This window comes from Molothrus aeneus, chromosome 1, assembly GCF_037042795.1.
Source record: "Molothrus aeneus isolate 106 chromosome 1, BPBGC_Maene_1.0, whole genome shotgun sequence".
Lineage (NCBI taxonomy): Eukaryota > Metazoa > Chordata > Aves > Passeriformes > Icteridae > Molothrus > Molothrus aeneus.
Genome location: NC_089646.1, coordinates 136136719 through 136163617, shown reverse-complemented (window position 1 = coordinate 136163617; position 26899 = coordinate 136136719). Strand labels below are relative to the sequence as shown.

The 26899-nt window shown below is 42.4% G+C and overlaps 1 protein-coding gene across 1 annotated transcript in view; it reads left to right on the top strand.

Annotated features, from left to right (window-relative positions):
• DEPTOR (DEP domain containing MTOR interacting protein) overlaps positions 1–26899 on the top strand; it is a 79974-nt gene that overhangs the window by 18448 nt on the left and 34627 nt on the right. The window contains exons 3-5 of the mRNA XM_066565721.1: positions 6787–6965; positions 8944–9067; positions 14651–14829. Coding sequence (XP_066421818.1) covers positions 6787–6965; positions 8944–9067; positions 14651–14829 — 482 coding nt within the window. The remainder of the gene's footprint in view (positions 1–6786; positions 6966–8943; positions 9068–14650; positions 14830–26899) is intronic.

Sequence of the window (26899 nt, the reverse complement as noted above, 5' to 3'; positions counted from 1 at the left end):
GATTGATATTAGCAAAGATGGCTTGGTTTTGAGTGAAAAGTACTTCAGTTCTTTTGGGGTTCCATCCACACAGTAGTATCCCATAGAGTTTGGCCTGCATACGTCTGTCCTGTGGTGCATCCCAGCTCATCCGTAACTGAGTGAGAAGCACAATAATGTCTGACTTCCATTTAGAGAGGGAGGGCTGTGATTTGCTGAGTTGTGACAGCTTCAGCCCCAAAAGTGAGCAGCCTGACTGAGACAGGCAGTCTTCTGCTTTCTTTGTAAGACTAGGGGCAGGTGAAAAAAAAATTTGCCTGTATTCTGTGTTTTCCTATTTATAAACCCCAGTTTTATGCTTTCCAGCAAGACTTTCTCTCAAGGTTCAAGTGCACAGGCAGTTAGATGTAATATTAATGTTTGAACACATTTTGCTTTAAAGTGAAATGCAAGTGAAATGGCTTGGCAGGCAGGGAGATTAGTCACTTCACAGCTTCTGTAGGTTTTACAAGGGATCTCTAGTTTTATGACAGATCAATACAAATACACAGATTTAATTTCTTCTGCAGTCTGGGGTACTCTGAAGGCTGTGGCTCTGAATTTCTGGCCTGAATTTGTGGGCTGAAAGACAGTCTCTGAGAGACATCATGTTGATTTCATCCCAGACCCTGAGCAACGCCTGTGTCTGTTCCCCAGAGTGTGCTTTGATCCCTGACAGTGTTAGTAAGATATTATGAACATTGGGGATGTCCTTGTGCACCTTTGGTTGCAGGCTTAGTGGCCTTAGTACTTTCTAAATGTATTAAAAAAGACTTCATAAAAGAGGCAGCCACGGTATTTTATTTAAAGCCACAGGGACACTGGTGAACTCTCATGTCTTTGGAAGCTTTAGAATTTCCTCTGCAGTGCACCAAGAGATGGTTTATGGCTCTGTGTTCTGGCATCTTCTCACTTTGACTGCATACATGGCTGTGGGCAAAAAAGGGGAGGTTATCACAGTGATGTGAACTGCTATCAGGAGCTGCTTTGAAAACACTCTTTCTAAATGTATTTGAAATGGCAGAATTCCTGCTCTGCTACAGCTACCAAAACCAGAAATATCTTCATCCTATTTCCAGTAAGACCCCATGTTTTAAAGGGTAATTTAGCTCCTGTGAATATCAAGTAACAGAATGAAGTGATTGCAGAGCTGAAGCATAAATAGAAAGAGGAACAGGCAGCAGGGAAATGCTGACACTTCAGCTGAGACTTGGCAAGCCCAGCTGGAAATGCTTGTCCCAGCAGCACACACTGTATTCACAGAGTACCTTCAGGATTGCTTCTGTGTACAAAGTTCATATCCTCACTGACCTATTTTATTTTTTTGCTGACAGTGCAAAGGCAAAAGTTTAGTATAAAGGACATTTTAAGTAGTTTTTTCCTGGGTGTGTATATATACACAAATGCCACCTTATACTCATTTATTTTGTAAAGAATGAGGTGTGTAACTGACTTGTAAGTTTTGAAGTTCAGTGGGACTTCTGCTTCTAAGTCACTGAGACGTTTTGGAAAATGTGATTTTTTAGTAAGATGCCTGTCTACCATCCTGTCGACAGGTCATATGCTTATGTTAGAAACACCAAACTTTGTGACCTCTGGGAGGATACAAAACTGTTCTATTTCAAACAGAAAGGGGCAATTCTACCTACCAGTGGAGGACGTAGGATGTCCCTTGAGAAGAGGTGTGAAAAATCTGTGCTCTTTGGCCACCATGAATTGTCCTGATCTTTGGCAAGATGCTTCTTTTGTCCATGTGTGTTCTCACAAAGGACATCATGACTAGTTTTCCTTGGAAATAAATAAATCCTTCTCTTACAGAAGTTTCATATATACATGAAACGTATGAAAGAATTTTAAGATGGCAGAAACCATGTGCGGGGCTTTGCCTCTCTGCATATAGCTGCTAATTTTCAAGGGATCTAATACAGTTTTGTTTAGTTTACCCAAATTTGTTAAAATTGTAGTAGTTCAATGAATGCTGCCTGGCAGTGCTCAGTCTGGGATAGTCACTGCAGCCAAGGGTGCTATGCAAGGTGTAACACACGAGCAGTGACACGTGAGCAGTGACACATGAGCATGCCAGAACTCCTCAGCAGCAGTTGAGCATGCTGAGGCAGGACATGCATTGTACTGTGACTAATTACATCATCAGTGTGTATTGTTCAATAATTAGTAAATTCTGATAGGGATTTCTATTTTAAGTGATCTCCTGACTGGTGTTTTGTTCTTCCATTAAAAAACACATTGTTTTATCCAAAGCATTGGGGACAGCAGTTTGAGGGAATTGGTTCTGCCCTCTACTCCCTTGTGGTGGGACCCCACCTGGAGTGCTGTGTCCAGCTGCGGGCTCCTCAGCACAGGAAGGACATGGACCTGTTGGAGCAGGTCTAAAGAAGAACCCTGAAGATGATTAGAGAGATAGAGCACCCATTGTAAAAACAGAAATACAGACTGAGAGTCTTGGGGCTGTGCAGCCTGGGGAAGAGACCTTATTGTGGCCTTTCAATATTTAAAAGGGGCTTAGAAGAATGATGGGGACCAAATTTTAGTAGGGCCTGTTGCAATAGGACAGGGGTAATGGTTTAAATTAAAAGAGGTAAATTCAGACTAAATATAAGGAAGAAATTTTTCTTAATGAGGGTGGTGAAATCCTGGAACAGGTTGCCCAGAGAGGTGGCAGATGCCCCATCCCTGGAAACATTCAAGGTCAGCGTAGAGGGGTTCTGAGCAAGTTGATATAATGGAAGATGTCCCTGCTCATGTTGGACTAGATGACCTTCAAAGGTCCTTTTCAGCCCAAACTGTTTGTGTGTCTGCAATTCTATGGTTCTATTATATGTGCATTTCATGTGTGTGATTGTCTCAGGAAGGCTAAAAGAGATGAAAGGGTGGAGCACATTATGAAAGTATCCATACCATGTTGTTTATTTAGAGTGTCAGGGACCTGTTCCTTGCACATTTTTTGAGCCCTGCTAGGATAAGCATAGGGACTAAATAGGATGTCAGAACTGGCAGATTAATTATTCATAAAATTACCTGGAAGAGAAGGAGGTTTTTGGGTTTTCTTCACTTGTAGAACTCAAGATTGGATAATGCATTGTAAGGTCTATGTTAGCCAAGTACAAACTACTAGACTTAATAGAGGGAAGTAGCTGGGTGAGATATTTGGACTGTGGTTCAGTTAATGATATGTATTCATCCAGCATGTTGGCCTTTTCTGGGATTGGAAAGGAAAGCTAATTGTGCAGGCACTGTTTCATAAATCCTTCCCCACTGGTTCAGAAAAGAGGCAAGGAACTTCAGAATGCATATGCCCCTGGTGGAAATAAAAATGCCCCCATTGGTGAAAGCCAAAATGCAAGTTTCATGTAGCTGCATGAGCAATTTCATCCCAAGTTAGTGCGTCGTTCTTCATTTCTGGGCAAAAAATTTAGATGTTTCCATTATCATGAAACTGCCTAATGGCATCTGAACAAATAACATTGTTCCAGAAAGCTCTGAACACATTTACTGCAAAGCAGGAGCAGTGTGTTCCAAGTTACCTTGTTCCATGCTATGTAGGAGGAAGACACTTCTGTTTGCAGCAAGACTCCTTACATATTGTCAGTTAGGAGCAAATCCTGTTTAGACAAGCCCCCAAGAAAACTATTCTGGCATGCATGCTTGCAAATACAGCCTTTATTTGTTGTAAGCATGAGTAAGGGCCATGGATATAAATTTGTAAATATTAAAGGCTTGCATATGCCTGTTGAGCTTCACAGGCAATTGCTCAAATGCTCTGGATCTCACTCACAATGTTTTCCTCAGGTAGGGCAGACTGTGGCCTCACATGCAAAATCTGGCAGGTGATCTTGAATAATATATGGAATTATATGTGGGTGAGGTAATGGTACACACAAAATTGGTTTCTGGTGTTAAGCTATTAAGCTGCAGAAAGTGGGTCAGTATTCCAAAGGTTTGTTGAATCAAGGTGTCCCCCTATCACCCCTTGTTTTTTGCCTGTCTTCTCCCCCTTCTCCTCTCAAACTGGTCAGGGTTTGTCAGTCAGCTAACTCTCTTGAACAGCTCTTGAGAAAAACTTCTTCTAGTGAGAAAAATGTGTTTGATGCTAAGTTAGGTGTTTTCCAGTCATCATGCAGACTAGCTGACATAAAGTGATTAACATTACTTAAAGGGAAAACATCAAGGACTTTGGGTGAGAAGCTTGCTTCTCAGTGCCAAGGGATAAAGAATTTACCACTTCACTTGAGTATTGGTTCCAGTGTATAATTGTATGCACTGGTACATTTTATTCCTTTTTATTCCATTTGACTTGGCTTCTGAAAAATACCTCTGAGCACAGACACATTTTTTGAATTCCTGCTTGAACCTTTGATTAGCACACTGCAATATATACTCAATAACTTTACCTGAGGCTTCTATATTTGTAATTTAAACTATGTACAGTGTCAATTTATTGAGCTACTTCTCCTCCACAGAGTTTGATTTTTAGCAGATTTGTAGAGGTGAGGGAGCCTTGACAAAGAGAACAGCGTACACCACCAGAGAGAAAATCTGGATTTCTTTTGTGTTATTCCAAATAAATAAGCCTGGACATAAGTCAGTATGGATATAATTGTCATAGACTGCAGAAGAAATTCACACATTCATGTGGAAATTCAGGTTTGTTAAGGGTTATGTGGTCATGTTTTCTTTGATTAATGATTTTGTATCCTCTTAGCAAATTTGGATCCACTTTAGCAAGAGAGTGGAAATAATTCAGATAATGAAATGCCTATGAGTTTTATATAATATAAACAAAATATAAACAAAAAGATGTAGAGAGGGACCCTTTTTCTGAGTGAGGCAAAAGATTGTAGTGGGAACCTGTGTCTTTTGACATGACAGAGGAATTGAAATACTTATAAGCCCACCAACTGCAGGAGAGCCTGCAGCTGGAATTTAAGACATAAACGCTCATTTCTGGGGCTCTTGACTACTGGTATGTTTGTGAAATGTCAGACCAGTCCTATGCTCCTATGCAACATGTGGACAAAGAATTTTGTAGAAGGGATTTTTCCTCTTGTGCCAGATGAGCTCCATCCATTCAGACTTACACTGCTGACTGAAAGCTGGATTGGGCTCTCTGCCTTTGTGTGATACACTCTTTTTCTAGTTTTGTTCTTGCAGGTTATTGTGTGACATAAGACCAGGTGAACATTAACAGAACCTGGAATGTATTTTAATTGTAAAGCTCCATCATACATACTGATAATTGCATGTTTTATAATAAAAACTGTGAATGCTTTTCTTTCTAAGCATAGTGACAGTTGTTAGAGCACATCTGGAAAATATGCTTTAAGCAAAAGTATTTTAGCTCAGAGAATTTCACAATCTGTGGGATATTTATCAGCATTTCTTTCCAGAATACTAATCTGATTTATCAGTATTTTTAATATAAAAGTCTTGCTTTTTTTAAATGATGTTTGCAAATCTGGCTTTGAATTTACATCCCAGATTGGCAATTCCAGTGTACTTCAAAGCTAAATGCTGCAGAACAAAGCATTGCTTTGCTACTATTTTTAGGTAGAAACCCACATAAATCTTCTCTGATGCCCTAATAAATTTCCTTCATTGATTTCAGCCAAATATTTTCCCTTTTTATGATTTTAAAGAGAAATTATTGTTTCATACTGGAATTTCACTGAGAAGAAAATTTCTCATACTGCTGCTCTGTGCTTCTTGAGGCTCATGTCAACCAACACCTTTCTGTGCTATTTCCCTTGTACCTCCTACAGTTATTACAGCATTAGTCAGGACTCTGCAGCCAGCGAGAGTGTTTACAAGGTAGGACCCTGGCCACTTGGAAATGAAGAGCAATGTTTCTGGTTTTGATAGGAGCCCAAGCATTGTCGTTTCTGCACTTTCCTCAGAACTGTCGTATAGGCATTACAAAACCAGCTTTTCTGATTTGATTCATTAAAATGGAACAAGAAAGCATAAAACTTCGAACAACTTTAAAATTTCTATCTGCTAATTTATTGCTAATGTTCCTTATTTTGTTTATTTGGAAAAAAATGACTAAACATAAAGATGCAGAACCCTAAATCTTCATGGTATTACTTTAATCAGGATCTTGCATTCTGACCCAAGCGTCTCGACCAACTTGCTTTCAGGATGATGAGGGAGATTTTGCAGAGAACATTTGTCAACAGATGCCTAAGCGAGAAATCAGTTTCCTTTATTTGGAGTAGAAGGCAACTTTTTAGTGATAGATTACACTGTGTTGGAGCAGCTTCACACCTGAATTTTAAATCACAAGTGCTATCCTCGTGCAGTTGGAGGCACAATGCAGTTATGCAACCAAGCAAGAAACTACAGCTGCAAAAACTAATGAGATTTTAAAAGATCTACAGCAGCAATACTATGAAATAATATGGAACACATTAGTGGTAATGTGGGAAAATTAATTCCAAATTATTGACAGTTTAATTGACCTACGGGAAGTATTTTAATGGAGTTAATATGCTGTGCTGTTCTTGAGCTTTTTAAATTTTCCACTGAGCAGAAAACAAGTTTTTCCAATTATGGGGTTTAAAGTTGTAACAAATGGGTGCTATGGGTTCCCTGGTTGTGAGATGCCAGCACTGGATGTGTGACTTTTCTGCCCAACACCTGCAAAGCCCATCCTGTGAGCAGGGCGTGGGTGCCACTGCTCTGCTCTCATCCCAGTCTTGCTGTCACAGAGGCTCTTTGCAAATGATCCTTACACGGTGATTTGACCCCCAGGCTCCGACTGCACGAGGAAAAGGTCATCAAGGATCGGCGACACCACCTCAAAACGTACCCGAACTGCTTCGTTGCCAAAGAGCTGATTGACTGGCTGATCGACCACAAAGAGGCCTCTGACAGGGAGACAGCCATTAAACTGGTGCAGAAATTACTGGATCACAGCATTATCCACCATGGTAAGTGCAGTATCACCTGCTGAAAAGTTCTAAGCTCAATTTATTGACTGCTGTGAGACAAAGGGAAACCCCACTCCTGCTCTTCAGCCAAGTGTAGGACAGGTAGGATCCTTTCCCTGTCAGGTATGGAGCATTTCTTGAACTGTCCTGCTGTGCAAGGTCACCTGTGTCCTGAAGGAGATCAGAGCCTGAAGAGGAGTGATGTTCCCCATGGCGGGGGGAAACTTACTGGAGACTGTGTTGTGTCTCCAGAGCAGCCCCAGCTGGATCATGTCCCCCCTTTCCTGCAGCTCTCATTTCCCTGCTCCTAAGAGCACAGTTCTCCAGCTGAAAAACCCATCTGAAAAATCAGCTAGCAAAAAAAAAAAAATCATTTTTCTCACATGGATTAGTTCCCTGGCCCTGGCCCTCACAGCAGCTGCACAAACATTAGTGCTGGTACAGCTGCAAGAAAGTTAGTGGTCTGGCTGTGCCCTGATTAATTTTCTCCTAAACTTGTTGTCTATTTGAGATCTGTTCCTTTCAGCTTCTTGAATAACAATTCATGCTGATGAAAAGACTTCCAATTCACTGGTAGCATTTAGTTGCCTTTTAGGGCACAAAGAGGCTGGGAAGCACATGAGCAAAGAAGATCCAAGGCCTCAATTTCAAGCCTTTAGTATTACCCATTTCAGAATGGCAAATGTACCATTTGTTTCTTTTTAAAGAGAAAATTGAGTGACTATGAACAGTCGAATGTTGACTTTATGCAGAGGTCACTGTATGTGCAGCAATGCTGCTGCTGTCTGCAGTACATGAACAACACCTTGATTAAAGTCAGAAATGCACATATTGAATGAGTGCCACTTCTACAGCTTCTGCTCAGCTATTAAATGAAAATTCTAGGTTGTTATGGAAACTGGGACTCACGGTAGATAGTTAAAGAATAAAGTAATTATAGGGTATTCAAATCTGTCTATTTAATCCTCTATTGAGAAAATGTCAGTGAAGAGTTGCGTGGATGCCTGAGTGACTTAATTTAATTGAGCAATAGATATTTTATTGCTGAATGCTTGTTGAAAGCGCTAACAACCTTCAAGCATTTTCTACCCTACCATCCAACTGAAAACTGTAGAAGAAATTTTATTTATATATCTGTGTCTAGATATTAGAAATGGAACAAGTGTTTCTTGAAAATGTTGATGTATTGCACTCTAATACTTTGTGAAGTGAGCTTGGGCAGATAAATTCAGAGAGGTTCTGTCAGGTTCTGCAGGATGCTTAGAACATTCTTTCAAGTGCCCTGTCAAGTGAAAGGACACCAGTTCCTGCTTCTGTGGTGCAGAAAGTCCCCCATGTATGTGGGTTGACAGCTGTGTTAGGAGCAGCTTGCTTGAGATAGCTTTCCCATAGGTTTATGCCATTGATGGGGCTCTGTTCTGCATTTACAAGAGCCCATGATCAGCTGTGGTTCTACAAACCTAATCTGGCATTTCTTGGTGTGCTCATGTTGTACCTACCATTTGCTAGCTGGCATGGCAGAGCAATTGAGACAGTTTTAAGAAGGCAGAAGGCTTTGGTTTTAACTGTTACTTTAGGAAGTCTCAGGTTTCCTGCAGCACTGCTAACTGATAGGAATAACTTTAAGAAGTTTGGCAAACCTTAAATTATTGGGCATTCTACTCTCGTGGCCTGTTAAACAAACAAGACAACAAACCGTTTTCATCAAAATGTTTTCTGAGTATGAAGTGGATGGATGCTTTTTTGCTCTTAATGTTTGCTGTAATACTCACAAAACTGATGGACACTTCTCCCCTTCACCAAGAAATTTGGTTACCTCTCAATGTTTTCTTCAGCCTTTCATTAGAATTGAGTAAAGCTGTGTGCTGAGACAGCACATGCTTGCTTTGAAGCTCAGCAGTGGTACCTGCTAAATGGATCCTCAGCTACTTACCAAGTATGTGAATTTTTTTTTTTGTTTAATTATTTTATGTTTCAGTCTGTGATGAGCATAAAGAATTCAAGGATGTCAAATTGTTCTACCGCTTCAGGAAAGATGACGGGACGTTTCCACTGGACAATGAGGTGAAGGTGTTCATGAGAGGACAAAGACTGTATGAAAAGTATGTTGCATTCAGTATTCCTAATATGTTGATAATAGTGCCACGTGAGGCAAATGATACCTGTTAATTTATTTTTGAAGCATCAGAGGCTTTCAATGCATGCAGGAATGGGTCTGGGAAATTCCATTACTTCATTTGGGAGTCCTTCCCTCTTTCCCTCTCTTATTTTTCTTTTACTTTTCTACCATATTCACTTGAGGCATTTTGTTTAAAATCTGATTCCCCAGATTGTAAATACATCCTATATGAGAATTCAATGTGAATTGAAGCCCTTGAAATCTATTCTGTAAAAATAATTACAGAATTATTTGTCAAAACAATTCAAATGATTACAGAAATATTTTATATGTAAAAGCATAATTATAATTCCTAAAACATTATTGAGCAAGCAGCTACATGTCTGTGGAGACTCCATATCTTCACAGGGAGGTATGCTTTTAAATCATAGGTGAGATGAATCTTCAATGTTCCAGTCTGCAAAGTTTCAACATCAGAAAAGTTATGTTAAAAGCCATTTCAAAAAAACCATTAACCCAACCAAGAGCATCTGATTACCTAATTTGAACAGATTATTTTACTGAGATACTAAATATCCCACTGGATTACTTCCATCAAGTAACTAGGTATCATAACCATACTTCCTAATATTAAAGACATTTTTATTCAGGATGTAGAGATTTTGACATGGTACTTTCAAGCAGAGAGAAGAAAATGGATATTGGCATATGCTACAAATTAGTGCAAAAGTTGTGATGTGTTATTTACCAAAAAGCTTGAAGTATTGCTCTAGACTGAATACCACCCACTCTTCTGCTTGCTTGGAGCAGAAGCGTGCAGCAGCCAGGAGAGATGCTGTGTTTTCTCGATGAAAGAAATTTGTTTCCTTCTAAGAAAGAACTCAGGAAGCTCACAAGTTTAAAAGCTGATAATAAATATTATTTTCAAGGTTAGCTGGCTCTAAAGATCAGTTTGGTGAAAGAACAGTGAACCCAAAATATAAACAAATAGTTGTAAATGCCACTCCTTTTGTTACACCCATCATATAAAATTCCCCAAGACACAGTGACTGTGACTATTTAAAGGGAAAATGTAATAAATTGTACAAGACAGAAGAAAATGCATCACTGGAGAAAATCCTCCATTCTATGCACTGGGACAGGTGAGATGAATCAGCTACCTTCAAACTCTTCTGTGTCTTACTAAGCACAGCATTTGCTCTTTAGACTCAGTAAACATGTAGCATCTACAAGCCTGACCCATAGTCTGAAAAGCAGATTAGAGTGTATACAGTTCTTTTTTTAGTCTATATTTCTGTTTTAATTATCCATAAGAAAAATAATATTTTGTTGGCAAGGCTAGTGTCAGTCTTGTGCATGAAAGGAGCCATAGTAGAAAGAACTCTGTTCTAATAGTGTCTGCTTCCATCACCATTTCTCTGAATGGAGAAATATCCCCAAACCAATGTCTGTGATCCAGTTTGTCTAACTCTGTAGTAGAAGAAAAACATTCATAACTGTAGAGAGTGTTCCTATCTTGGCACCTGTATCTGAATATAACTGCATCCTTGTGAGGTGCTTGCTCCTAGGCAACGTATTTGAAGGGTTCAGAAACTTTTAAAAACAGCCCTAAATATAGTGCTAAATATAGTATAAATTAAAAATACCTCTCATTTCAAAACCAGTATGTGACAGTCAAAGGTAGTCAAAATTCTCCATGGATCATCGGAAGTATTTTGTATTCATGGGAGATAAGAAGGCATACTTGGGCTATATGGGCTTCACTTCGTTTATTTTAGCAAATCCCCTGTACAGAGATTTCAGATTTTGTTAGTTCCCTTGCCTACGCACCTTTATTAGCAACACCACAATTTCACTGGATACACTTTGAACTCAAAATCTAATGCTGAAAGTCAGGAAGAGCTCTGCAGTGAAATGTGTGATTGCGTAATATATCTGTTGTATCAGTTTGCTGATTGTCTTGAGAAAGAAAATATTAATTCAGTGCTATTAAAATAATTACTAAATGGCAGCAACCAGAGAAAAGTATTCGTGCACAAACGAATTAAGTCATTTACCAGCACATTCAACTTGTTTATCAAAATGCCTATGGGCCTGATTGCAAGAGAAATGCAGCTACGCCAAAGGAAATCTGTCCAAATCCAACACATTTTGAAAATCTGTGTCTAATTTTGTAGAGTTTGTTGATCTTCACTAGGCTTTGCTAATTTAAGATAGACATTATAATTATTTTCTGCTCTTTTCCACTCTCTGATTGGGGCTGGACTACCACTAGGCTCAGAAGCCAAAGTAGTTTGTGCTTGCCAAAATTGCAGACATTACCCAACACCAGTCCATGCAAATTTGTACCCTCGGTGGGTAAAATGAACCAAATGCTTTAGGAGGATCAACAGGTTGATGCATGGATGTCTTAGGCAGTTTCTTTACCTTCAAACAGCTGTTTTGGGTAAATGCCTTGTTCTCTGCCCTGGGACATGGGAACATCAGGACTGTCCCTCTGCTGAGGAGCTCCCTTTCCCATCTCTCTTCTGCATGACCTTGGAACCTGAACTCTCCTTTCTTGTGCATGACCCCCTTCACCCACTGTGGGCATCCTCAGCGGCTGTACCTGTGGGATTGGAAGATTTAAAATCAGTCTCTGATGGTATTCTCCATTTATTTGCGCTGAAAATCATGAACCAGTTCAGATTCCCTGCACATCGTTGCAAACTTTGCTAATCCTGTCTGTGAGTAAGCTTTGAGGTTCAGGTTTATAACTAGAGATGAAAACTGCTGGATTTCCTACAGTCTTGTCTGAAATAGTTGAATAGTTTATAAGATCTAAGGTTGGTGTCAGCTTTCAAGCTCTACAGGACTGCCCAGATAGGTTGAATGAGATAAACATGTTTCCTGTTCAACAAAACTCTCCCTGCAAATCTTTTATAAATCCAGCAGGGACCTTTTGTAGCTTAAAAAACAAATCAAGTTGTTGCAGGCATCTTATTTTTATGATGTTTGCAATTCTCAGTAGGGCTTGGTCAGACACACAAGATTGTTGTTTCTGGTGCAGTCATGTACAGGAGCTATAAGTCATTTCATGATGCTGACATCAACTGAAATTTTTGAATCAGATTTCACAGTGAAAGAAGTGCAGATTTATGGCTTTAATTTCAGGAAATCTTTCAGATAATTTTGAGACTGCATTCTTGGAATCACTTTCAGTTTAACTCATCAGTGGTTGAGTTGCTTTTATCCTCTGGTGTAGTTATTTTGATAAAAACAAGGTTAAAGATTTCTTTTGAAAAGGAGTTTGAATGTTGGTGTTTGGATAAATACATTCCTTTAATGCAGGACAACACCAGTTTTAGCAAATAATACATTTTGGCATTAACAGCCTCATGTTTTTTTGGAACAAGGAGAAAATGGAAGAGTAAAAGGAAGTTTCCAGTTCTGCCTAATGAAAGGCCAGGCTTTTGATTGATGTAAATTGGTACAGTTTTGTTGACAGCCATGGACTTACAGTGATTTACTTCAGTGAGTGACGTAAGTCCATGGATTGCTATGTCTGGGCTTCTTAAACTGGCAATTTGTCGTGTCTGTTTGTTCACAAGTCCAAATCCTTTGCAGTGCTATTCTGGGCTTATGCAGAAGGGTGTGAAATGTCAAACTGAGTGGTTTTCCACTTGATATTTTTCCAGATTTCTTTTGTGTCTCTGTAAAAATCTAACCATTAGCACTGCCTTTTCAAGGACCTTTCTATCTGTGATTTCAATGAGGTGGCCAACTAATTATAGTCTCATCAAAGAACAATTAATGTAATCCTAAGGATTTTTTATTTGGTGCCTGCAGAGCCTGGGTAACCAGTTCTGGGTAGCCAGTTCTGGGTAGCCATGCAGCAGATGGTACAAAAAGACACAAGCCTTGGGTTTCCATTTCTTTCCTGTGGGGGGAAAAGCCTGGTGAATGAGAAACATTTAAAGATAGTCTCTTAGAGCATAGTAGGTCTGTATTAGATGTGGTGAGTGTGGGACAAAACGGTGTGGGAAAAAATGTTTGTAAATTAAAATATTAAAACATAATGAAGTCTGCAGGAATTCTGGAGTCAATACGTTGTTTTCAGCTAATGTGGCTTTCTCAGTTCTTACTCAGCTCAGAGGTGCTGGCAATGACACACCATCCAAACGAGCAGCTCCTTGTGCTGCCACTGACACACAGCTGTGGCTGAGCAGCCTTGGCCTGGTTTGATGATCTGCTACCTGGTGGTCAGATCCTGTAGGTTCAGGCCTCAGGTTAGTGCTCATTAAAGTCAAGAGAAGAGTCTTTTAGATGAAATAACAGAGGTCGGACCATGTCAAACCTCTTCACTTTAACTTCAAATGAAACTTCTCTCTGTGTTCCTATGGCACAGATTTTTCTGATGCTTTCCAAAGGAGATGAAGTTATATTCTATAATCTCTGGATATGCTGTCAGTTTAAGAAGCAGATGGCTCATGTATGGATTTACTTGATTTCAATTCCTTCATCAGAAGGGCAAAGATTCAGCACTTCCAGAATATGATGGGAAGTTGTAGTTCAGATGTGCCCTTATTTCAAAATAGTTGTTGAAGGGAGGGAACCTGTTACTCTCACATGGAAAGAACAGTTCTTGAACTATTACTCTGAAAGTCTTACCACTAGTCCTATTATTAGCCTTCAATAAATAATATAGTTATGAAAAATATTAGGTTAATAAGGATACTGTGGTGCTCAGTCTCTCCCCAAAAAGTGGAATTCTGTATTACAAAGAAATTATTCTCATTTCTTCTTTAAAACTGCTTTTTGCATTAACAAAATATTGAGGCTTTTTTTTTTTTTTAACACTGTGTCATTTGCATAGGTATCTTGAATAGAGAAGAGTTTTATTAATATCCTTCAGCTACTCACATGCCAGTTGCTAGGAGATTTTGGGACATCCCATGATGTTCCTCTGACTGGTGTTACACAGAGCCAGCTGGGGCAAAGACAACTGTGAGCCTCAGATGTTAAAATGCGTTCAGGTTCATGTGCAACTCACTGACTGCAGCTGCATCATCAAATGTTGGATGCACAATATTTATCCACCCCCAATCCACAGAACTACCTTTTTTCCTTCTCTTGAATTTTTCTGCAGCTGTTTTAGAGCTTATGGTGAGAATTTTCAAAGTCATCTAAATGACTTTGGGGCATAGTCCTCCTAACTGTAAATATTAATTAAGAAGCTTTGAACACATTAGTTACATTCTGGTGCTTTTAGGCTAATTTTTTTTTTCAAAGCTGATTATGCAGTAACTTTTAGAGAATGTTAAACACAAAATAGGGAAACGCAAAACCCAAACTAATTTTCTTTTAGGGGAAAAAACAAGAAAGCATTAACTTCACACAGGGATATTAAGTGTAAATTTCTTTACTAAGCAGATTTCATTCACTTCCTAAGTAGATTGATAGCTTGAGGAAAGATTTAGTAAGTCAGTGAAAGCTTCATATGCATTTGCTTGATATAAATGAGATTTGCCAGAATAGATCTGGAACTGCTTTTCTGAAGAACCAATTTTCCCCCTCACCATACCAGGCTGATGAGTTCTGAAAACAGCCTTCTGCAAGCCAGGGAAGAGGAAGGAGTGAAGTACGAGCGGAGCTTTGTAGCGTCGGAGTTCGTGGAGTGGCTGGTGCAGGAGGGCGAGGCGGCGACGCGCAGCGAGGCGGAGCAGCTCGGCCGCAGGCTGCTGGAGCACGGCATCATCCAGCACGGTGAGCAACCCATGCCAGGCGGGGAAACTGCGCCCACTGCAGCACTGCCTGCAGCTCAAATCACACGGAGCGGTGTTGTGAGGGTCCCCAGGACGAGTGAGAGATGAGAATTGACTCCAAGTTCTTAGAAGGCTGATTTATTATTTTATGATATTGTATTATATTAAATGAAAATGATATACTAAAACCATACTAAAGAAAGAGAAAGGAGACATCAGAAGATGTCTAGCAAAGAATGAATAATAAAAACTCGTGACTGACCAGAGTTCCAACATAGCTGGACTGGGATTGCTCATTAAGTTAAAACAATTCATATTAAACCAATCAAAGATGCACCTGTAGGTAAGCAACCTCCAAACCACATTCCAAGCAATCAGATAACTATTGTTTACATTTCTTTTCTGAGGCTTCTCAGCTTCTCAGGTGAAAAATCATGGCGAAGGGATTTTTCATAAAATATGACAGAGGGGCCCTTGTCTTTCTGATCATGAGATGTTTACGTTCTAAATCATTTCAGATAGGAGTCTAAGTAACTTTATTCAGTAGAAGTATGGCTTTTTCAAAAGAGCATTGTATTCTGAAAATGCTTCCTCAAATGCAGAATATAGCAGGAATTTGAAACTGTGTAATGAGAGCTTAAGGATGTGGATGAAAATCAGTACTCCTATCTCAGAATCTCTGCTAGTCAGAGTGACCCTGAGATACGTACAAGCCTCTTTTTCTCAGCCTGGCAGTCAAATAAGGAGTCAAGATTTTTCTGTTCTTGATCTCAAGGTTGTTTATTATTTCTTATCTATAACATTCTTTCTCTGACCCACCACAGTTTTGTCTGGCCCGTTGAGTTGAGGCACACTGCCCGCCCTCGGGGTGGTGTTATCTTTTTATACTAAAAACTACATGTACATTATTTATCATAACTTCCCAATACCTATCACCTATGTTAGACAGTGAGTTTCTATCTTAAACCAATCCAAAAGTGCCAACATCACCCAGAACATGGAGGCTAGGGAGAAGAAAAAAGAAGGACGAGGCATGCCCAAATTCCTCCATCTTGGGACCCTGAGCCCCCATTCTAAAACCCCAAAAATCTATTTTTCATCCCGTGACAAACTAACTATTAATCTACTTAAACTCTCTTGACTTGTAATTCTTCTCATAAAGGTGGTAATTTGCTCCTTGGATCAAAATCAAAGTCACAGGTGTCCTGTGTCCTGGGCTCTATGCCAAGGTGTCTGAGTCCCCCGGGCAGGGGCTCGAGCCATCCAACACAGCCAGAGGCATGTCCTGGGTTCCAACACTCCTACACTTGTAGTGATTAACCTGTAGAACTTACCATCTGCAATGCATATAATTGAGGTAAATAGATTTGTAAGGATCAAATAGGGATTAGAACCATAAATAAGCTAATTTCTGTATGCAGGATAAAAATTTCAGGGTCTGTGTATCTCCCTACTTGTAGGCAGAACAGAGCATATCTGATGCTAGAAAAGCAGCTTTTCCCCTTGGGCATGTGTGGTGGTTTGACAGGAAATGTATTTTTTGGGATGCTGTGTTTTGGGCCAATGGATATTCAGGCTTTAATATTGGCATTTAACCTGGCCATTGGGACATGGACACGCCTCTGAGAACACGGGGTTAAAAGCAGAGCTCTCCCCTGGGAGGGTCCTCTTGGGTTTCCGGCGGGAAAGAGTTCGGGTCTCTGCCCCGGCCCAGCTGCTGGCTGGGCAGGGGGAGGGGAAAGCCATGTGGCCGAGAGAGGTAGGCCTGAGCCCCAGGGTGGAAGGGTGGAAGAGAGAGAGAGAGAGAGAGACACCGGGAGCCATCGGGCAGCCCCCCCTGAGAGACACAGAGAGAGAGAGAGAGAGAGAGCCGCTGCCTGGGACTGTAACCTTGAAGCTTGATAAACATGGGCCTGCGCCGGCAGCACGGCTGGGACGGAGAAGAGGGGGGGGTTCAGCCGGCTGCTTGTAGGAGCTTTTAACCCCTTTTTGGAGAATGAGAACTTTACAGATCATTGACCTCTCCTGGAAGATAGAGTGGAAGATGAGGAAGGAAATGTGCAAGTGTGAGAGAGGTCTGGGCGAGCGAGAGATAGTAGAAGAGTAGAGAAGAATCCTAGTGGGAAGAGATGATGGAGTAGCTTTTGCTGGACTCTTTTTGTATAGCCATGGACAGACCCATGTTCCTTGTGACACAGAGACTGCATTCTAGGGGGAGGCAATGGCCTCAGAACCAAGAGGGTTCAGTGTTGGTGCCCCTCGGCCCCAGGGGATGAAAAAATATGGGGGGGACAGGTGTCCCAGAGGAGAGATTGTGGGGACAGGTGTCCCAAAGGAGAGACTGTGCCTTTTTTGGATCAGGACAGAGCATCCTTAAAAGACAACCCTAGAAGCAGTTCTGGTCCGTGTTCAGTGGTGAGAGCACTGGACATGAAAAGGAAGAGGTCACGACGGCAGATGTACTCCGGGCGGTGCCACGAGTGACACGGAAACACACGAGGCTTCAGCTGTGTTTCCAGGGGAAGCCCATGGTACAAGAAGGACTCCTCTGCTCTTGATGAACTGAGGATTGATTGTCTAAAAGGTGGTGCTGGACCGAGAGTTGGTGATTTGAGGAATAAATGTATTGTGTTGGAAATTTGGTGGGGGGAGGAGGAAATGCATTTGTGAGGTTTTCATTTTCCCTGTGTGTGTGTTCCTTTTTATCTGTAGTTGTAGAGTAGTTAATAAAGTTCTGGTTCTTTTTTCCCTAAGTAGGAGCCTGCTTTGCTTATTCCTGGTCACATCTCACAGCAGAAACCAGGGAGAAGGTATCTTCATGGGGGCACTGGCATTGTGCCAGTGTCAAACCATGACAGCATGTAGCACAGTTGTTCTAGCAGGAAGGAGGACGTCACTTTTGGCTGAAGTGTTATTGTATTTGTCCTGGTGGTATAACTTCTTTGAGGCAGGAAACAAATATTTCTTCATGGTCCAGTATTAATGTGTCTGGCAAATACACCTTCACTAAGAAGCTCCTTCTGTTAAGGGTGGAGGAGACAGAATTTTCTCTCTCTACTGCCACAAGGGTGAAGAAATTAATGCCCCTGGCCCCATTTTACGTGGTGTCATTATCTGTTCTCATTGCACATTGCCTTTCTGTGACCAGGCATTTCCCACCATAGAAGTGGCAGTACCTCTGAAGCAATGAAGGGGTGCCAGGAGATGACAACAGAATGGCAGAAGTTGTTACCTACATTACTTAGTGCAAAATGGGAAAATAATCACATCCTGGTGGTCCAAGTGTTGTTGCATTAAACCTAATTCTGACAGAGAGCAAACAGATGATACCAGCAGGCTGTTAGTACAAAGGTGCTGGATTGACTATGTTGCCTGTTACTTCACGAGAAAACCTGGTTTTAATGAATAGAGCAAAGTGGGCATGTAAGTGGCCTGCACAGTTCTGTCATGGTTCTAATCATGTTCACGTTAACTTGCAATTATTAGAAGCTACTTCTGAATGTTTACAGTGATCAACTTCCAGTTCTATAATTACTTCTGTGCTTCCTATGATTTATGGGGTGCCAACTGCTCAGAGCTTGATGGACAGGAAAGGTATGTTACCCCTCCTCTTTACAGCAGCCATGATTTCATTTCTATTTTTACCTGAACATTTTCTGTGTATTACATATGTGGTAAATTTTCCTTACTCTCCTGGTGTCCCAAGCCAGGACACTTAGAAAAAAAGTTTAAAAAAAATATAAGCGAGATTTATGCTGATAAAGATGTTTTTTGCAGAGAAAATAAAGTCAGGACTTAACATTTGCTGCAAAGGTGGTTTTCTTAGATACTGAGATCTTCGCAGAGCTAAGAAAGGCAGGATGTGGCTTTTCTTGCAGCTCAACCATTTTTTCATTAACTAAGACAAATGCTCAGCAGGGCACATTTGCAGGGAAATAATTTTGCCCCTGTCAAGCCAGGTTTCAGGGGTCATTCCTGAGTGACACTGGCCCTGCTCCTGTAGGGATAGCCCTGGCCATTCTGCAGGTTTATCCCCTGCCCACTATTTTCTTGTAGGCAAGAGCATGTGCAAAGCTCCTCCTTAGAAAGAGATTTGAAACTCATGAAGTAAAGACAGGGTTCTGGGAATTAGTTGACTGCTGAGGAAGTGGTCTTCTCACTTGTCACCAGGTCATTGCTGCAAGGTACTGTCATCTTCCTCACCCAGTTTTTAATAAAACAAACATAACTGAGTGGGGATTTCACAAGGACTTGATGGGGATGTTGGGAGTAAAGCAAAACTGAATGGTGTCCTTGAGATTTGTCTTCTATGAGTGAACATCCTTTGTGCACACTTTCTCCTTTGTGGAAGGGGATTTCATTCATTTCACTGCAGCCATTTGTCTAGATAGCGTTAGGAATATTTATGAAAGTACTGGCAGAATTAACATAGAGCTGGTTTGGGGTTCATCTTAGCAACTGGATATGATCTGTGCACGTTGAAGTTCTTGTAATGCTGGCTTCCTCTGAGAAGGGAGCTCAAAATGAGAACTTCTGGTACAGAATTAGGGATATAAACTGTAAAACAGCAGGAAAGGTATTCTCTCCCCACACCCTATCTTACAGAGTTCTAGATCCAAGCTATTTTTCTGTGGCTTAGTACCATAAATTCATTTCACCATACTGTGCTTCCTTTGTTTTGTCTCTCATCAGCAATACCAAAATGTTACTACACTAATTGGCATCCTTGTTGGCAGAATCTTGACTGAACAGCAGTGGAGAATAAAACATTTCCTGTCCTAAAGGCAATCTTTTTCTAGCAGTATTGTTTGATATCCACAATATGGAATAAAATAAAACTTGCTGTATTATTCTTATGAAGTATTTCTTACCCCACCTAAAGTAATAAATAGTTGCATCAACTTGCCAATCTCAGTAGTAATTTTCCAGCCACAGCTGAATTACGCAATGTCTTATTTCTAATACTGACTTTCATTTCAATTACTCAGAGAAGCTGTATTCTGCAGCTGAGGCACTGTATTCAAAATGTCTTCCTGACACATTTTTCTTCACTTTAATTGGTCTGACACCAACCAGGTTTCACACAGGAAACAAACACCGATGCTAATTTTAAAAGGAAAACAGTGGTTTAAGAGGAATTGTATAAATGCTGCAAAAGCATCAAATTCTCAGCTTTAAAATAATCCTCCTGATCTCTTTGGACCTATGTAACTATACATATTTCCCCTGCCATGCATGAAAATGATGAAATGTATTTAAGTGCTGAATTGCTTCCTGCCAAAATCTCACTGGCCCACACCAATCTCTGAGATTTGCTCCATTGGTTGAAGCATGGTGCTAATAATGCAAAGTTGTGGGTTTGATCCCCGTATGGGCCATTCACTTAAGAGTTGGATTCAATGATTCTTGTGGGTCCCTTCTAACTCAGAGTATTCTGTGAATCTGTGAAATCATAACCCACAAAACACCATTACCACCATTTTCACAAATAGGACCCAGATTTCCTTTGCTGTGTGTTGGTATCCCATGTAATATGGAATAAAGCCCCCATAAGTAGCAGGGAATTGTGCATTTTGCATTTCTTGAAGGCTAATGTTGGGATTGTAGTTGCCAGTAGTTACCCAGCATTTGTGAGCACTGATGGCCTTCATCCAGGATATAGAAATAAAGACTGTGGGAAGAGTTATAAGTTTAGTGATGCACATAAAGGCTGGGACAAAAGGTGTGCAGAACAAATTTCTCAGCTGTAGAAAAGCCCATCTGGTGAGGTATGTAGAGCTTGGTAATGTTAATAGATAAAATTTTCCTCCAGGAGACTGGATCTTTCTTAGTTCTTCTCCATATGAGCATGGTGGGACAGATTAGCTACTGTGGTCAAAATTCACATGCATCAGGAGAATTTCTCTGCTAGCTGCCAGGTAGATCAGGCCAAAGCAAGGATGGTCTGGGGGTAGGTGGAGGACAGTGTGAGCACCCACACATAGTCACAGCCCTTTCTCAGTCTGAAAAACAGAGATACTGAGATGTCCAAGGACAAAAGAGGATATTCACAGAGCTCTTTATGGAGTCATTTTTGGCTCATACTTGCTTATAGCCCTTTCCAAAGAGCTTACCCTGCACCTGCAGCCACAACAGCAGAGCACTGCTGACATGACAGGCAGAGTCTTCCTGTCCTCCTCCAAGGACTCATTGGGTATGAAAGCCTGAAGGGTGGATAAACATCTGCCTGCCTTGCAGAAACTTTTAAAGTCTGGAATCTCCAGTGCTAAATAAGTTAAATTTTAATCTGGTTAATACTGTTAAGAGAAACCAGTGCTGTCTTAGGATAGCACCTACAACTTGCAAGATAAATATTTGCATTTCTTCCATGGCAGCAACCAAGCCATAGCTCATTTATTAATACTTTTCAATATATTGTGGGATGTAAACACACAGGGATTGCCTTGTACCACAGATGGTATCGTGTGTTCTGCCCGTCGAGCCTGTGAGAAATGGGGGCCTGAGCAGCCGAACTCATCTTCTCATGCCACATCACATTCTGTCTCTTTTGTAGTTGTGGTTTCCCAAGCTGCTGCTGACCTTCAAGTCCATGTGCTTGGTGTGATTTCTTCCCTGACGTGCCCCCAGCATCTTCCCTGAGCAGTGACCACAGCACGGTTCAGCAAGAAGCATTTTGCAATGGCTGTCCACTCTGCTCCAGGGGGTTGGGATGTGGATTCCCAGATTCAGACCAGTAGCAGAATAGGTCTGGTGAGGCTTTGCTCTCTGGAATGATTGAGGGGTCTAAGAGTCTCTTTTAGAGATGACAGCCCAGCAGCTATCTTCTTTGGACCCCATGGTCTACCTGGACTTCAGTAAAGCCTTTGATACGGTTTCCTGTGATGTTCTGCAGAAACTGTATTCCCATGGTGTGGATGGGAGCACTCTTCACAGGGCAAAAAATTGGCTGGATTGCCAGGCCTGGAGTATTCCCCAGGGCTCAATATTGGGGCCAGGACTCATTATTGGGGCCAGCCCTCTTAATTATCTTTGTTAAGGAGATCTTTATCAAGGGATCAAGGGCAGCAAAAGTGACTTTATGGATGACACCAAGTTGATTGAGAGTATTGATCTTCTGGAAGGTAGGAGGGCTCTACAGAGGGATCTGGACAGTCTGGAGTGATGGCCCAAGGCCAGTGGTGTAAGGTTCAACAAGGCCAATGCCTGGGTCCTGCACTTGGGTCACAACAACCCCATGCAAGGAACCCCATCCAGCACTCCAGGCTTGGAGATGAGTCACTGGAAAGGTGCCCATTGGAAAAGAAGCTGAGCCCAGATGGCCAAGAAGGTCAATGGCATCCTGGCCTGGATCAGAAACAGCGTGGCCAGCAGGACCAGGACAGGGATTGTCCCCCTGTACTCAGCACTGATGAGGCCACATCTGGAATCCTGTGCCCAATTCTGGGCTCCTCACTTGAAGAAGGACATTGAGGGGCTGGAGTGTGTCCAGAGAAGGGCAACAGAGCTGGGGGAGAGTCTGGAGCACAACTCAGGTGAGGAGCAGCTGAGGGAGCTGGGGGTGTTTAGCCTGGAGAAAAGGAGGCTCAGGGGAGACCTTGTCACTCTCTCCAACTTCCTGAAGGGAGGCTGCAGCCAGGTAAGGGTTGGTCTCTTCTGCCAGAAAACAAGTGAGAGGGGAAGAGGAAAAGACCTCAGATTGCACCAGGGCAAGTTTAGGTTGGGTTCTAGGAAAAATTTCATCTCTGAAAGTGTTGTCTTGAATTGGAACTGCCCAGGGAAGTGATGAAATCACCATCCCTACAGGAATCTAAAATATGTGTAGATGTGACACTTAAGGACCTGGGTTAGAGTTGAACTTGACAGTGTCAGGTGAATGGTTGAGCTTCATGATCTTAGAGTTCTTTTTCAACCTAAACGATTATATGATTTTGTCAGTGCTAGGATTTTTTGATGGTAAGAAATATGTGGTAACATGTCTTAGACATGGTATCAGCATCTTTGGCCTCCACCTCCTTTAAAATACCTTTCAACTTTATAAAGTTTTATTGAGGTAATTTCACTAGATCAGACTTGGGGAGTTCAAGGTAGACATGTGTTCTGCTGGCTTAGCACAGAAGCAAGTGCTTATCTCCTTTCAAGAGTTAATCTTTTATCTGCAAACTCCACTGTGCAAATTACTTTCTGAGATGAAAACCAGCACTTTGCAGTGACTTAGTGAGAGCAGTAAATGTTGACACATGCTGTGTCCCTGTCTCTGCAGGAAAGTCTTATATCTATATTTAATTGTGCCTATTCTTTGCAAGGACTCTATACCTTTATACAACAGATTTTTCTTTCTGAAGATGAACAGTGCATTTTGTTTTAAACATCAAGACACATGATGCAATTGAAAGTTTGTTATAATTGTGGAAGAGGATTATATATCTAACAAAATATTATTTCTCTTGCTTTTGTTGAAAAGCTTTCCTTCTCTTCTAAAATTGCTGTGAATAATGAAGTCTGTGCTGCTATATTTACCTTAGATGTCCAACTGGTTATGATTAACTGATTATGATTCACTTGCAAAGTGAAAACTTGCCATGTATGTGAAATGTACTCTTCCTTAATTCAAGATTTCTCTTTTGAACCCCTTTCTTGGAAATATCAACTGCAGATAGAAGTTTACAAGTATCATTGAAGCATACCATAAATCCTTGACTTAATTGATCATATGCTTTCTTCTCCAAAATCAACACATATATTTTTTTAAAACATTTTTTTAGTTAATCTAAAACCTGAATCACATCAGCTCTTGGATATATGCAAGCTTTTGTTATGATAAAAATTATAAAACATCACATTTTTACAGATGATGCCTTGATTTATCTCAGTAAAACACAAGCCTTCAGTTAGTCTATGATGTCCTGCAATACAACTTTGTTTTTTTAAATCCTGTTGCCCCCGTGCTGATGCCAGGCAGAAGCACTCACTTGTTTGTGTGGCAGTTCCCATGTGCAGGGACAGTAACCTCACCCACAGTAATTCAGCTGCTTATGCTAAATCTGGAGACCACTTTGCATATTTTTCATGATTTTGCCCCTCTAAGAAGTCAAAGAATAAGCACTTTGACTGTAATTGTATAAACCCCTAGATCCTTAGTATGTCAGCTTCTCATTGTGCTCTTGCTGTTGTCTTTATCTACAGCAGGAACGGATTTGGTTTTTGAAAGAGCCACATGCTTTATGTAAATAACATATAAAAAATTCTTTTAATATTAACTATTGAATTTTATTTTTCTGACAGAGAATGGGTTTCAGTTTTTAACAGCTGCATAAAAAAAAAAAAAAAAAGAGATACCCAGATGGGCCTTTTCATCTTCTGCTTCCCTTGCCACAGACTGTACTTTCCATACTTTATTTGGAAGCAAAGAAAAGCAGTTGGCTATGTTCTGTAAACTTACTAAATTAAAGATGGTAAATCCTCATATACAAACCAAAAAGACTGCTAAATGTGTGTGATTCAACACTGGCTTTTCATGCTAGAGTAAGTAATGTGTATTTGAAAATAAACTACAAATAGATGGCAAACTGGCTGGAAAGACAAAATGTATATAGAAAAATGTATCTGCACACCTAATTTAAGGCAGCAGAAATAACACGTTAATGCACTGATCAGAACATACCCCCTCAATAAAAACAGGATACTCTGAATTTCAGTTCCCAAGGAACTTTTTGGCAGTTTACTGTAAGCCTGATGCTTTAAAGACAGTATAAAAGTTGTCTAGACTTTCTTTGGACTACATAAATATGCTACAGTTCATTGAAATCCCTCCCTAGTTGTAGCTCAGCTGCAGTTATAGCACAGCTTTTTTTTCTGGACCCACTTACAGTTCCTGGACATGCTTACTGACTTCACCCTTATTAGGATGAGCTGGAACAGCTCTCTGGATTTTGTATTGCAGGGCCAGAATCTGCCTTGCAGTTTTATACAAGAGGATCAGTGGAAACAAGAGCAGTTCAAGCTTAGATCCATTGTCTGTTCAAAGTGAATTCCTTGTAATCCAAATAAGAAAAAATACAATTTACTACAGCTGCACTGCCAAGAGTTTAACGTGATGGTTGAATACATGCACAGGTGGGCTTATCTATGGTCTGTGTTGCATATAAACATTCTTAAAAGGTGGAAATGCAAGTGTTGTGTTTATACAGTGCAGAGAATCCAAGACCCAATCCAGGGCCCTGTGCTGACTGAACATCTGTAGTCTCTCTCCCTGGATTTGTGGGAGATCCAAGCAGGTGGAATTCATCAATGTGTACAAGGAAACTAATCTGAATAGGTGCCATGATTAAAATGCATTTGCAGTGCCAGATTAGCAGGAAAACAGGAAGGCTTTGAGTGGAGTGGGAAAAGCATTGTCCAGTGCTGAATAAAGCGCCAGTTACTCTCCTCCAGGCACACGTGTGTCAGGGCAGTGGGAGAGGGGCAGCCCAGGGGTGGCTGGGTGCTGTGGCAGAGGTGGGCACTGGGGCTGGGGGCTGGCAGAACTGTGAGCTGGGGTGGGCACGGTTGCAGAGGTGGGCACTGGGGCTGGCAGGACTGTGGCAGGGGTGGGCACTGGGGCTGGCTGAACTGTGAGCTGGGTGAGCACTGGGGCTGGCAGAACTGTGGCAGGGGTGGGCACTGTGGCAGGGGTGGGCACTGGGGCTGGGGTGGGCACTGGGGCTGGCTGATCTGTGAGCTGGGTGGGCACTGTGTCAGGGGTGGGCACTGTGTCAGGGTGGGCACTGTGTCGGGGTGGGCACTGTGAGCTGGGTGGGCACTGTGGCAGGGGTGGGCACTGGGGCTGGGGTGGGCACTGGGGCTGGGCACTGGGGCTGGCTGATCTGTGAGCTGGGTGGGCACTGTGTCAGGGGTGGGCACTGTGTCGGGGTGGGCACTGTGGCAGGGGTGGGCACTGTGTCAGGGGTGGGCACTGTGTCGGGGTGGGCACTGTGGCAGGGGTGGGCACTGTGGCAGGGGTGGACACTGGGGCTGGGGTGGGCACTGTGTCGGGGTGGGCACTGGGGCTGGGGTGGGCACTGTGGCAGGGGTGGGCACTGTCAGGGTGGGCACTGGGGCTGGGGTGGGCACTGTGGCAGGGGTGGGCATTGGGGCTGGGGTGGGCACTGTGAGCTGGGTGGGCACTGTGGCAGGGGTGGGCACTGTCAGGGTGGGCACTGGGGCTGGGGTGGGCACTGTGTCAGGGTGGGCACTGGGGCTGGGGTGGGCACTGTGGCAGGGGTGGGCACTGGGGCTGGGGTGGGCACTGTGTCGGGGTGGGCACTGTGAGCTGGGTGGGCACTGTGTCGGGGTGGGCACTGTGAGCTGGGTGGGCACTGTGGCAGGGGTGGGCACTGTGTCAGGGTGGGCACTGGGGCAGGGGTGGGCACTGTGTCGGGGTGGGCACTGGGGCTGGGCACTGTGTCAGGGTGGGCACTGGGGCTGGGGTGGGCACTGTGCCGGGGTGGGCACTGTGAGCTGGGTGGGCACTGTGTCAGGGTGGGCACTGTGAGCTGGGTGGGCACTGTGTCAGGGGTGGGCACTGTGAGCTGGGTGGGCACTGTGGCAGGGTGGGCACTGTGAGCTGGGTGGGCACTGTGGCAGGGGTGGGCACTGTGAGCTGGGTGGGCACTGTGTCAGGGTGGGCACTGTGTCAGGGTGGGCACTGGGGCTGGGATGGGCACTGTGTCAGGGTGGGCACTGGGGCTGGCTGAACGCTGCACAGCTGCCCTGCAGCTCTCAGCAGCGTCACTTTTTGCCAAGCCCGCGGACTCACCACTTCTTTGTGAAAGCCAAAGTGGACACACACTTCCACTGTTTCTCTGGCAAGGGACCAAAACTATGCTGGCCAAAGGCCTGAGGCACAGAGGAGGCTGGCTCAGCAAGCTGTGTGCTATCCATAGAGAGAGGTATTTTTTTAAGGAACTTGTATTTTATGTGGTGATTTGTTTCCTTCCCTTTTAAGCACTCGTTCTGCTTTGGAGAGGGGAGGGAGAAAGCAAAATTACATGGAGGGGGAGCCAGACCCTTCCCTGGGCACACTTTGGGTGCAG